Source organism: Lithobates pipiens, unplaced genomic scaffold (assembly GCF_037356315.1).
Source record: "Lithobates pipiens isolate NorthernLeopardFrog02 unplaced genomic scaffold, aLitPip1_a1.2 Scaffold_19, whole genome shotgun sequence".
NCBI classification, from domain to species: domain Eukaryota; kingdom Metazoa; phylum Chordata; class Amphibia; order Anura; family Ranidae; genus Lithobates; species Lithobates pipiens.
Genome location: NW_027507764.1, coordinates 189,062,201 through 189,075,303, shown reverse-complemented (window position 1 = coordinate 189,075,303; position 13,103 = coordinate 189,062,201). Strand labels below are relative to the sequence as shown.

Sequence of the window (13,103 nt, the reverse complement as noted above, 5' to 3'; positions counted from 1 at the left end):
CTAATTTCGCTGTCGTGTGCTTCATCCTTGAGAATAGTTGCTCACAAATATAGGTGCTGCCAAAAACTGATGACATAAATAAGGCGCGATTGTGCAGAGTGGGAGATTTTTCTTTGGGAAGATAAAACTTATGAAAAGTACAATAAAGAGGAGACACAATTCTATTTTTCTTCAGCTGCATGTGTTCACTAAGTGTAAATGCCTTTTTACAAAAAATTCTATAAAAAAAAATAAAAAAAATATTTAAGTTTAAGAATTTGTACTGGGCCGCATTCCAGCTACCACAGGCCACAGGTTTGATATTCTTGGTTTTAAAAGGTAAAAACAGCATGCTGCATACAAAGGTATTCAAAAGCTTAAGTGAACTCAATCTAAAACTATATTTTCCTTGTGCCTAGCATACAAGTGTAAGGAAATGTGTTGGGCTTGCAGTATAAATCTATTCAACAAACAGGCCGTTCTTTTTTCATTTCAGATTTTCAACAGTATTAACATAATATTAAGAAAAGGCCATTAAATGCACGTATACTGCAACCAAGATTAAAATAAAATTGTTCACTTACAGATAAGAATAATCAATAATGAGATTTTTTGTTACTCACCATAAAATCCCTTTACAAGTTTACCGATGGACACTGCTCTTCTTTAAGGCCCGTACACACGGACACACGGACTGAATGTCAGGCAGCAGCAGCCAGTTCAATAGAGACCAGCCTACGTTTGGCCTGCGTGTACTGCAGTCAGTCCGACAGAAGCCGGCTGATCAAAAATAGTGATAGTATACCTGTCAGATTTTTTTTTTTTTGCCAATTGTGTTCCATTACGGAGATTTCCCTTCGCTTCCTATCCCATAGCAAAACAGGAATTGAGGGGAAATTCCTGAAAATTACGGGAATTCATGGGAACTCCTATGCCACCAGAACTTGGAAGATTTCCCCTCTATTACTTTTCTGGGGACAACCCAAAATTTGTGATTATCAAATACTTTCAATGATAATGGTAAACAAGACCAATAGAGAGGGTGAACCTTAACCGGTTCCCGACCAGCGCACGCCGATGTACGTCGGCAGAATGGCACGGGCAGGCATATTGGCGTACAGGTACGTCCAATCTTTAATGCCGCCCTGCCATCACGAGCGCGCCGCCGGCGGCGCTCTCGTGTGCCGGTCGGGACCCCCGTGAGTCCGGTCGCGGGTCACGCAGACTCGATCGCCGCGGGCATACCCGCGATCGTCTCACGGGACGGCTGAATGGAGGAAATGCCGTGTAAACAGCATTTCTCCATTCTGCCTAGCAACTAGTGACGCTGATCTCTGCTCTATGTGATTGGAGCAGAGATCAGTGTTCACTAAATGAAAGCCCAACCCCCCCACAGTTAGTAACACACCCCTAGGAACACTTAACCCCTACACTGCCACCCACTGGTTAACCCCTTCACTGCCAGTGTCATTTACACAGGAATCACTGCATTTATATAGCAGTGATTACTGCAGAAATGACAATGGTCCCAAAAATGTGTCAAAAATGTCCGATGTGTCTGCCACAATGTCGCAGTCACAATAAAAATCGCTGATCGCCGCCATTAATAGTAAAAAAAAAATAATAAAAATGCCATAAAACTATCCCTATTTTGTAAACGCTATAACTTTTGCGCAAACCAATCAATAATCGCTTATTGCGATTTTTTTTACCAAAAATATGTAGAAGAATACGTATCGGCCTAAACTGAGGGAAAAAATGTTTTTTTTTCATATATTTTTGGGGGATATTTATTATAACAAAAAGTAAAAAATAATGCGTTTTTTTCAAAATTGACGCTCTATTTTTGTTTATAGCGCAAAAAATAAAAACCGCAGGGGTGATCAAATACCACCAGAAAAGAAAGCTCTATTTGTGGGAAAAAAGGACGTCAATTTTGTTTGGGAGCCACGTCGCACGACCGCGCAATTGTCAGTTAAAGCGACGCAGTGCCGAATCGCAAAAAGTGGTCTGGTCTTTGACCAGCAAAATGGTCCGGTCTGTAAATGCTTGTTTGGCTGGGTGTCTCCTATGGGTCACAGAAGTGCGGTTCCTTTTGCACTCCTGTGACCCGTTTTTAGCAGAGAGCTGGCTAAAATCCGCTCTCTGCTGACATCACAGATTTTTGTCCAGGCACTGCATCATTGTGACAAAGTCTAGATCCGCCAAACTTCTTTTAAGGGGGGCACAGACAACAATAAAACCCAGGCAGGTGTTTTAATCCCTTTCCACTCTATTCAAAACGAAAATAAAGGTTTTGCCTTTAGTTATACTTTAAAGAACTGTCAATATAGTCACAATCCAGAATTACTTACCATAAAATTCTGTTGAAGGGGAGACCAGGAGTACATAATAGGCACAGAGGCTACAGCATTGAGGGTTTTCAGTGGGATAACTTGTTTAGGGAAGTCAAAATCACAAGTCACAGAGCACTAAAAGAAGAAAAAAAGAAAATAGATAAAAATTCTGCATCTATGGGAGGGGAAGTCTATCCAACTGAGAATCAATAAAAACATCTTTTCAAGTATGCTGCAACAAAAACATGACAAGTTCTGGCCTTTTTTCCATCTATCATTAAAAATTGCCAGAGCTGAGCTTTTAAGGTAATTAGAAAATGGTAAGGATTAGCCCCCACTAAGACCACATTAGCACACATCACATTAGAAGGATATGATCAGTAAAGATATTCATATCCGCTGTGATAAAAGGTCTGATCTCTGTTAAGAGACAATAAATGAAATCTAAACTGCAAACAGCCAAATATACAGATGAAATATATGTGGAAGCGTTTATTTTCCAAAAAATATTAGAATTTTTCTCCATCCAGCTCTGAGATTTCCATAGCCCTGCCAAACCACCCACCCCTGTTTGGCAGGGTGAAGGGAAGGGGTAGAGACACATGGGGCTGCAGTTCGGTAAAGCAAGCCATAGACGAGTCGAAAAAAAATAAAAATTGGTGTTGATTTGTAGCGGTGCTCAGAATTAAGCAAACACATTCAAACTCATGTTAAATAGGAGTCAGTACCCACCTGCTATCATTTAGACCCCTTTGACACTAGGGCGTTTTGCAGGCGCTATAACGTTAAAAATAGCACCAGCAAACCGCCCTAAGCTGCTCCATCCACTCCAGTGTGAAAGCCTGAGGGCTTTCACACTGGAGCGTTGAGCTGGCGGGGCGCCAGAAAAAGTCCTGCCAGCAGCTTCTTTGAAGCGGTGAACTCACCACTCCTTACCATTGAAATCAATGGGGCAGCGCTGTCATACTGCCGGCAAAATGCGGCACAGTGTGAAAGGGGTCTTAAATTGCCTCTGACTAACCACAAATAAAGTTCAGCTGTGCTAGTAGGTCTTTTCTGACATTTTCTTAGTCGCATCCTAAAGCAAAAGCCATGGTCCGTAGAGAGCTTCTAAAGCATCAGAGGGATCTCATTGTTAAAAGGTGTCAGTCAGGAGAATCGGACAAAAGAATTTCCAAGGCATTAGATATACCATGGAACACAGTGAAGACGGTCATCATCAAGTGGAGAAAATATGGCACAACAATTGCATTACTAAGAACTAGACATCCCTCCAAAATTGATGAAAGACGAGAAGAAAACTGGTCAGGGAGGCTGCGAAGAGGCCTATAACAACATTATAGGAGCTGCAGGAATATCTGGCAAGTACTGGCCGTGTGGTACAGGTGACAACAATCTCCCATATTCTTCATATGTCTGGGCTATGGGGTAGAGGGGCAAGATGGAAGCCTTTTCTTACAAAGAACAATATCCAAGCCCGGCTAAATTTAGCAAAAACACATCTGAAGTCTTACAAAAGCATGTGGGAAAATGTGATTTTGAAACCAAGGTTGAACTTTTTGGCCATAATTTCAAGCTATGTTTGGCACACAAACACTACTACACATCACCAAAAGAACACCATACCCACAATGATGCATAGTGGTGGCAGCATCATGCTTTGGGGCTGTTTTTCTTCAGTCAAAATAGGGCCTTGGGCAAAGTAGAGGGAATTATGAACAGACCTGAATCTAATTGAAAATCTGTGGGGTGATCTGAAGAGGACTGTGCACAGGATATACCCTCACAATCTGACAGACTTGGAGTGTTTTTGCAAAGAAGAGTGGGCAAATATTGCCAAGTCAAGATGTGCCATGCTGATGGATTCATACCCAAAAAGTGATGTAATAAAATCAAAAGGCGCTTCAACAAAGTATTGGTTTAAGGGTGTTCACACTTATGCAACTATATTATTTTAGTTTTTTTAGTTTTACTTCCCACCACCTAAAAGATTTCAGTTTGTTGTTCAAACAGAGTTTTAGTTTAGAAGTCACATTAAAAAGGTGGAAAAAGTTCTGAAATTAATCTTTGTCTTATTTTTTTTTTTTACATCACAGAAACCCCACAATTTAACAGGGGCATGTAGACTTTTTATATCCACTGTAAATACATACATACATTTCAACATTTTAAAGAAAATTCTACCTCACTAAAAAAGGATAGCAGGTGACATATCTTTTTTTATACTATATAGAAAAGAGCATAAGTAATTAATGACATGATCTCTGCTCACTAAAATATGTATGAATAGCATGTGTATGAGGAAGTTCTCTTTATTACAACATCCACAGCCATACAAAAATTATTTACTTCGTGGATATTACACCAGCCCCCCTAACTATAATCTGGGCAAGACTTTCCCTTAGAACGAATGTGAAACTGGGTAAAATTGTGCAGTAAGTGCAGTCAAACTGCCATTTAACATTGAAGTCATGGCTTTATTTATGTCAAAGCTGTAGTCATCCCTGGCACTTACAGGGCATTGTCACATTAAGGGCACAAACACATCTAACTTATAAAAATTCCAAACTGGTAACGCTACAATATGAATATGGAAGATTGCATAGCATACTAGCTCATTATGAATTACTTACCTGAGATCAAAGCTGGTCCTCGTTCATCACTCCGGCGGCCGACATCTCCCCAGGGGATTACTTCCGGCTATGACTGGCCGGAGCCGCGATGATGTCACTCCTGCACATGGGAGCCACCGGTGACAGCACAGTACAACTGAACCAACGGCACGTACGTGCCATTGCTTCAGTTTGCTTAAGTGTGCATGTGCCGATGACATCGGCACATACAAATACAGGGATATCTCCTAAACCCTGTAGGTTTAGGAGACATCCAGTGTAGCTACAGGTAAGCCCAATTATAGGCTTGCCTGTAGTATAAAAGTGGCTGTAAAGGGTTTACAACCACTTTAAGAAACCAGGAGCTAACTTGGCCAATCAACATGGAAAGCTGCTAGGTAGCAGAGACATATAGTATATTTTTTACAGCAACTGCAGAGTGACCCATCACAAACCAATAATCAATAAGTATGCAGAATAAAAAGGATATGTACGACATTAAAACATCCAATGCTGTTAGATCAGAGATGACTTAGGCAAAAACAGGTCAAATTTTGAGGATTCAAATAACAGTAATAAAAATGATCTCGAACACGAAATTCATCCTTTCTTCACAGAATTTCACAGTTGTAAACCGCTGCACCATTAAAAAAAAAAAAAAACAACAATAAAAACACACAACTTTCCCCTGTAGAACAATTGCATAATGTACTAGTACGTGGCACATTGTCACTACTTCCCCAGTCTTCCTTCCGGGTTCAGACTCTGCTGTGTGAGTGGCCGGAGCCACAATGACGTCACTCCTGCACATGTGCCCTTGGTTCCAATGCAGTGCTCTGAAGATCTGGCACAGTATGCCGAGGCTTCGGAGCACATGCGCCAGTGATGTCACCGGCTGCATTGAATGTGAATATCTCCAAAAAGGTGCCCGTGTAGGAGATATTTATATAAAAATCAAGTAAAGTGGACTTTACTACCGCTTTAAAACTAAATTTAAAAAAAATAATATTTTTTTTCTCTAATTCTTTCCAATGCAACGTTTACATAATTTGTGTTCACCATAGGAAGTGGCTTTGTGGCACACTGAGAAGAGGAGAAGCCAGGCAGGGGACCCTAGAAGACAAGGATCGGGGGCTGCTCTGGGCAAAACCCTTGCACAGAGCTTGTAAGTATAACAGTCTTATTATTTAAAAGAAAAAAAGAGCGTGAATAAATGGACTATTCTCATACTGCAGAAAAGGATGTTTTGCATCTATTATGTTGCAATTCTGATAACTGCATAGTACAACCCAAGATTCTATTTGAACAGTAAATTAATTCAGCACAACCACCTCTATTGCGGCAAAGACCAAAATGATTAAAAACATAAAAAATTACAATTGTGAGAAGTATCACAATAGGGGGTAAGTAATATTAAAGTCTAAACACAAACCTCTCGTGTTCCTCGAAGAGAGCTGACTGAGGTCATAATGTGCACAGGCTGAATTCTTCTTTGCTTCCATTCCTGGTTTAAAATTTCAGTTCGCTCCAGAATTTTTTGCCGATTTGAATTAAACATACTCTGCAAAACAGAGTGGTTGAAAATGAATAAGCAGCACCAAATAGCAATAACATTTGATTTTTTAAGCATTACAGAACAACTCTTATTTTATAAGAAAATGCATAAAGCTAAGATGATGGGCAAGTGTAGTACCAAACCGCCAGTTTGTTAGAAGTCTGAAAGAAATTCTGAATGGTTGCTAAGAGTTTAGACTCTTTCCTTATTTAATAAGACATGCACATTTCATACACCTACAAAAAATTAAATAAAAACAGAACCCATCAACTTTGCCAAAACTTTTAAATAGACCTAATGGGTGAAATCAGGAAAAAAGAATTTAAGCAAACAAACTGCAGATTCCTACTTTTTCTATTCCAAAGAAAATTATGCAAGCCTTGCTAGAACTACTAACCTGAAGAGTTCAATAATCACCCAAACCTCAGTGTATTGACAGTAATAAGCTACAGCACCACCATCCCTTAACTTATGCAAGAGGTTTACAAAACATCAAATTATTTTACAGGTTCTGGTAAGCCTGTAACGTAAACAGGTAGTGAAATTTTATTTAACTATGATACCAGGACACTGGTATCATAGAACACCCAAAATGCTCTGAAACAGTGGCGGTGCGTCCGTAAGGGCGCACGGGAGCCACCCCCTCTATCACCAACAGATAGATTCATGCATTGCATGAATTTATGGTTGCCACTGCCACCTCCTATTCAGCTGAGGGGGGGGGGGGGGGGGGGGGGGTGTTTTTGAAGCACCCGATTAGAGCCATAGGCTCCAATAGGCGTCAAATAAGGTAAACAGCTAGCGCCATGCTTGGCACTCGCAGTTCACCCAGCTGTGTTAGAAAAAGCGAAGAAATATTTGCTTTCCTAACAATGAACCTCTCTGTCAATCAGGTACTCGTGTCTGTTATCCGTCACCTGATTGGCTGAAATGACAGGCGCTGTGATTGGATGCCTATCAGTCGTCCAATCATAGGAGAGGATGGGAGAAGACATCAAGGACATAGAGGCAGGCGGGAGCCCAGTGGCATTGTTCGATGGGCACAGTGAGGCTGCAATATAAGGGGGTTTTTTTCCTGAATTTTTCAGTTTGTTTGCCCCCCCCCCCAAACAATTTGAGCCAAAATTAAGCATCATAGGAATCACAAACTCAAATGCCCCTGCGCCTTAAAACCTGGGCTTCAACAGCCAAGCTTGTAACGTCAGCGACCAAGATGCAGGATGGTAAATTGGCCCTTGGGACAGAACATTCTGAAGATCTGTCAGTGCCCAAGAAGCATCTGTAATAATTCTACCAGGTCAGCATACAACATTCACCTGGGCCAGGTCAGGAGCAATAAAGGTTCCCCATCTGCAACACAGGTCCTGGAACACCTTCAAGTGTAAGGACCACTCACTCAAAATAAAGGCACTGCTGGCTGAAGAAATATGCCTACCAACTGGTCTGGAATGTACATAGCTGACAAGGCTGGAACATGAATTTCGGCCTGGGACAGGGTTCCGTTTACCTCTTTGGCCACAGTGACACTTCTGATTCCTCCCTAATGGTTGATATATGCCACCGCTGTGGTGTTGTGCAACGGATATAATTTTGATGACCCTCCAACAAGTTGGTGCAATGCTCAAGGTAAACCAATTAACCCAAGTTTCGGGATGCTCATCAGGAAACCAGGTAACTCCAATAACTAAGCCTCCTGCACTGACAAGGTTCCTCCTCAGCCTGTCAGGTTGGCCTATAGTGCTAAAATATTCCAAATGATAGGAAGAAAGCAATTCCCAAGTCAAAAAGCCAGATTCTGAGCCACCAAGCCAGAAATAGCAAGGGTCTTTGGTGTCAAGCTATTTGAGCTGTCCAGAGAGACATGACTTTCTTGTCCCACAATGTCAGAATGTTGAAGCAAAGCGTAAGACAACTTCTGAACTGAAGAGTTTGAACCTGAAACCTTTTGGCTGGAAGGAAAGTTCTGGCATGAGACCTGTCCCATACTAGAACCACATACTCCAAGCAAGGAGGTGTACAGGGGGAAGCTGTGAGAACAGGGATTGTAAGGTCATTCTCTATTTAGGTCCACGGTTTGGTGGAGCTGATGTGAAGCCAGTCCAAAAGTCTAGTGAAGCTCCGTGAAGACCCATTCATCAGAGACATCTGTATTTTGTAAAAGCAAAAAGGTTACAAACATATTGCTATATGCAGTGCCTTGAAAAAGTATTTATACCCCTTGAAATTTTCCATATTTTGTCACGTTGCAACCAAAAACGTAAATGTATTTTATTGGGATTTTATGTGATAGACCAACACAAAGTGCCACATAATTGTGAAATGGAAGAAAAACGATACATTTTTTTCAGATTTTCTTACAAATAAATATATGAAAAGTGTGGTGTGCATTTGTATTCAGCCCCCTTTTCTCTGATACCCCTAACTAAAATCTAGTGGAATCAATTGCCTTTAGAAATCACCTAATTAGTAAATAGAGTCCACCTATGTGTGATTTAATCTTCGTATAAATACAGCTGTTCTGTGAAGCCTTCGGAGGTTTGTTAGAGAACCTTTGAACAAACAGCACCATGACCATGCCAAGGAACACACCAGACAGGTTAGGGATAAAGTTGTGGAGAAGTTTAAAGCAGGGTTAGGTTATAAAAAAAAAAAAAAAAAAAAAAAAAAGATATCCCAAGCTTTGAACATCTCACAGAGCACTGTTCAATCCATCATCCTAAAAATGGAAAGAGTATGGCACAACTGCAAACCTACCAAGACACGGCTGTCCACCTAAACTGACAGGCCGAGCAAGGAGAGAATTAATCAGAGAAGCTGCCAAGAGGCCCATGGTAATTCTGGGGGGAGCTGCAGAGATCTACAGCTCAGGTGGGAGAATCTGTCCACAGGACAACTATTAGTCCTACACTGCAAAAATCTGGCCTTCACGGAAGAGTGGCAAGAAGAAAGCAATTGTTAAAAGAAAGCCATAAAAAGGCCCTTTTGCAGTTTCCAAGAAGCAATGTGGGGGGACACAGCAAACACGTGGAAGAAGGTGCTCTGGTCAGATGAGACCAAAATTTTACTTTTTTGGTCTAAAAGCAAAATGCTATGTGTGGTGGAAAATTGAACACACCATTCCCACCGTGAATCATGGTGGTGGCAGCATCATGGGGTCACCTTGTAGCAGGATAATGACCCTAAACATACAGCCAGAGCTCCAATGGAATGGTTTAAATCAAAGCATATTCATATGTTAGAATGGCTCAGTCAAAGTCCACACCTAAATCCAAACGAGAAATTGTAACAAGACTTATAAATAGCTGTTTACAGACACTCTTCCATCCAATCTGACAGAGCCTGAGCTATTTTGCAAATAAGAATGGGCAAAAATGTTACTGCTAGATGTGCAAAGCTGGTAGAGGCATACTCAAAAAGACTTGTAGCTGTAATTGCAGCAAAAGGTGGTTCTACAAAGTATTGACTCGAGGGGCTGAATACAAATGCACACCACATTTTTCAGATTTATATATAAAAAACAAAAACAAAAAAACAAAAAAGAAAAACATTTATCATTTTTCTTCCACTTCAAAATGATGTGCCACTTTGTGTTGGTCTATCACATAAAATCCCAATAAAATACATTTATGTTTTTGGTTGTAACATGACAAAATGAGGAAAATTTTATGAGGTATGAATACTTCAAGGCACTGTAAAAATAATATTAATAATAATATTGGTGTGAATTTAATGCACAGTCGAAGCCAGGCAGAAAATGAACCCACTGGAACTCGAAACTATAAAAACGGCTCAAATTCTTATCTAATCACAGTTGCAGTTTAAATGCATTCGTAGGAGCTTAGAAAAACTGCCTCTGACGTGGGTTACAATAACGAGGTCAATAAACACTAATGTCGTAATGTAATTTTATACATCTCCCAGCACTGTATCTATTCCACTTTTATGTATGTACCTTTACTTCATCTGCTCGTCTAAACCGCTTGAGCTGCCGCAAGCGCATGTACTCCGACTTCACCCGCTTCCTCCAGCATACTGGTCCCTTCTCAGATTTCTTACCCGTCTGGCCCATGATTATCCTACAGAGATAAAAAAAAAACATTCATGACATACATACACTCAAGCAGGATAAACACTATATATTTAGGACATCAGATTTCCAAAGTTATACAACAATTTTTATACTAAGTAAGGACACATGCTAACCATGACAACATTAGACGCAATATCAGATGCCCATATCATTTAGCACATCTCAAAGCCACATGTAGATGGCTGGGTTCTCAAAACATATTTATTCAGATTGGCAATAGATTGTAATGCAGACCTAATCATTTGGGAGTTACATCTACAGCCTTGTTTAACTTTGATCATGTTCTCAATTCCAAATTATAAATGCAACTTTGCACAGCACCCAATCCAAATTCACATTGCAGAAGTCACAAACCAATGGCTTATGGATTGGTAGCAATTTAGCATATGCCATTTTGCTGACTGACCCATTCATTTGTTCTACCTTTAGGGTCTCTTTTCATTACTGTGTTTTTCGGTAATACACTAAACGGGTGTTGGTGCACTTGCACTGTGTTGCAATTCATTTTGAATTGCCCCCCAATACATGGGAACGCACTATTGTGCGCAGTGATCTGCCACATTAAGAAAAAAATACAGGTACGTTTTCGATCCTCTCTGGTGATATGACAACTCAAATGAATGGGTTACCTTAAAGTACAAGTAAGGCCCCTTTCACACTACTGTGACTTCAAAGTCGCAAGATTTTGACGTGATTCACGGCTGCGATTTCAGAGAATGCCTGTGTAACTGGCATCAAAGTCAGACCAAAGTAGTGCAGGGACTACTTTGAAGTCGGATCGACTTGAAGTCGTTCTAATATGAATGGTTGTCATTGGAAATCATGAGGAATGACTTGTCATGCTACTTTCCAGTCCTAAATCGTGGGACAATTTGTATGAGTAATAGAAGGGAATTCATCCAAAGAGGACACTAGTTCTGGTGACCTGGGGGTCCCCAAGGGATTCCCTCTTACTCCCCGTTTTGGCTACGGGACAGATAAACTGCTGTATCCAAAATGGGGGGGGGGGGTTCTGTCTAAAGTTCTACTTTTATAATGGAACAGTAATAACACAAGCCTCAAGATACTGTGGTTATCAACCAGCTCTTCCCTGTATTTAATCCCAACTTTAAAACAAAATGTATAACAATTTATTTTCAAGATAAATGTACAGAAGGGATTGTTCATCTTCAAATCTTGTTAATTTTGATTTATAACTTTTGAATCATATTTGCTCATTGCAAGCTACACAATGGTAGCAATACACAATTCGGCACAGCTTCAGTTCTTTCAGAGACCCCTATCACCTTTCCAATTCAATTATACACATACACACACACACACACACACACACACACACACACACACACACACACACACTACTGTTCAAGATTAGAGAACCTACAATTTTTTTGAAAGATCACTGTTAAGTCCTATTTGAAATGATCTAAACAGGAGTAAAAGAACAGCTTTGTTAAGCATATTTCACGAGTTATATTTTGAAGCACAGAATAAAAAACTTCAATGAGATTTGAAAAAGAACATTGATCAAAATTAGAGAACACTTTCAAAAATTGGTGTTCATCTGGCGCCTTGTGCCAATTCCTTTAATTATCTCACAAACTCTATTTAACTGGCAGCCTAACTTTCCAGTTTTCACTGACTTTGCAAGATGGTGAGCCGTTCTAAAATGACTGGCAGCAGCTTGTCCAGGCGAAGGCCAAAGGGATGACCCTTTCAGCCATAGCAAGAGAAGTTTGCCGTTCCAAATCTATGATTTCTGGAATATTGCATCTTTACAAACATTAAACTCATTCAAGTCCGCCAAGAAGGCTGGTCGTCCACAAAAGACAAATGCAATAGAGGACATGATAATGCCGAGAGGCTCAATGGGTAATCAGTTCAACACTGCAGCTGCTATTGCTTGCCAGTTCCGTGCTGAACAGAGTAAGGATCTGTGGTCATACAAGTTCTTGCCGTTTAAGAGAATTTGGACTGAAAGCCCACTCTGCAGCAACCAAACCTCTGGATGGGGGAATTCTTCCCATTGAGTCATTTTATTTGGACAGTGGAGAGTCTTCCCTGCCATCAAAATACACTGATCAGTGCTGCAGGGCTATAGCCCACGGAACTGACTGATCGGGAAAAACCTGACCAATTTTTGTAAAACCAGACTGCCCGTATATGTATCAAAATTTGGCTGGTCCCTGTTGAAATCGAGCAAATTTCGAACCAAGTATGGCTGTCTCAAATTATGCATTCCTTCCACACCTGATAATAGGCCTAGTGAGAAGTAGCCTTAAGTTACTAGTTTTTAGCATTATAGAAATCACATACTCAGAAATGCCCGTTTCTCAAAACCTGGGCTTCAAAACCCCACAACTATGAACCAGGATGGAAATTGGTCCTTAAAATCCAAAATCCTGACAAACTGCAAGTGCCCATCGAGCATGCATTGGCATAAATAACCCTGTCTGTAATTCCCTGGCAGATATTCATTATAAATTTTAACTAGATTTAAACCGTCTGTCCTAACAAAGGGTTAGGGTTTA

The 13,103-nt window shown here is 40.5% G+C and overlaps 1 protein-coding gene across 7 annotated transcripts in view; it reads right to left on the bottom strand.

Annotated features, from left to right (window-relative positions):
• EZH2 (enhancer of zeste 2 polycomb repressive complex 2 subunit) overlaps positions 1–13,103 on the bottom strand; it is an 81,655-nt gene that overhangs the window by 35,101 nt on the left and 33,451 nt on the right. For all 7 annotated transcript variants that reach the window (XM_077491594.1, XM_077491591.1, XM_077491596.1 and 4 more), the window contains exons 2-4: positions 10,435–10,558; positions 6,360–6,488; positions 2,334–2,450 (exon numbers count right to left, since the gene is read on the bottom strand). In XM_077491594.1, the coding sequence (XP_077347720.1) occupies positions 2,334–2,450; positions 6,360–6,488; positions 10,435–10,551 (363 nt within the window). In that variant the 5' untranslated portion in view covers positions 10,552–10,558. The remainder of the gene's footprint in view (positions 1–2,333; positions 2,451–6,359; positions 6,489–10,434; positions 10,559–13,103) is intronic.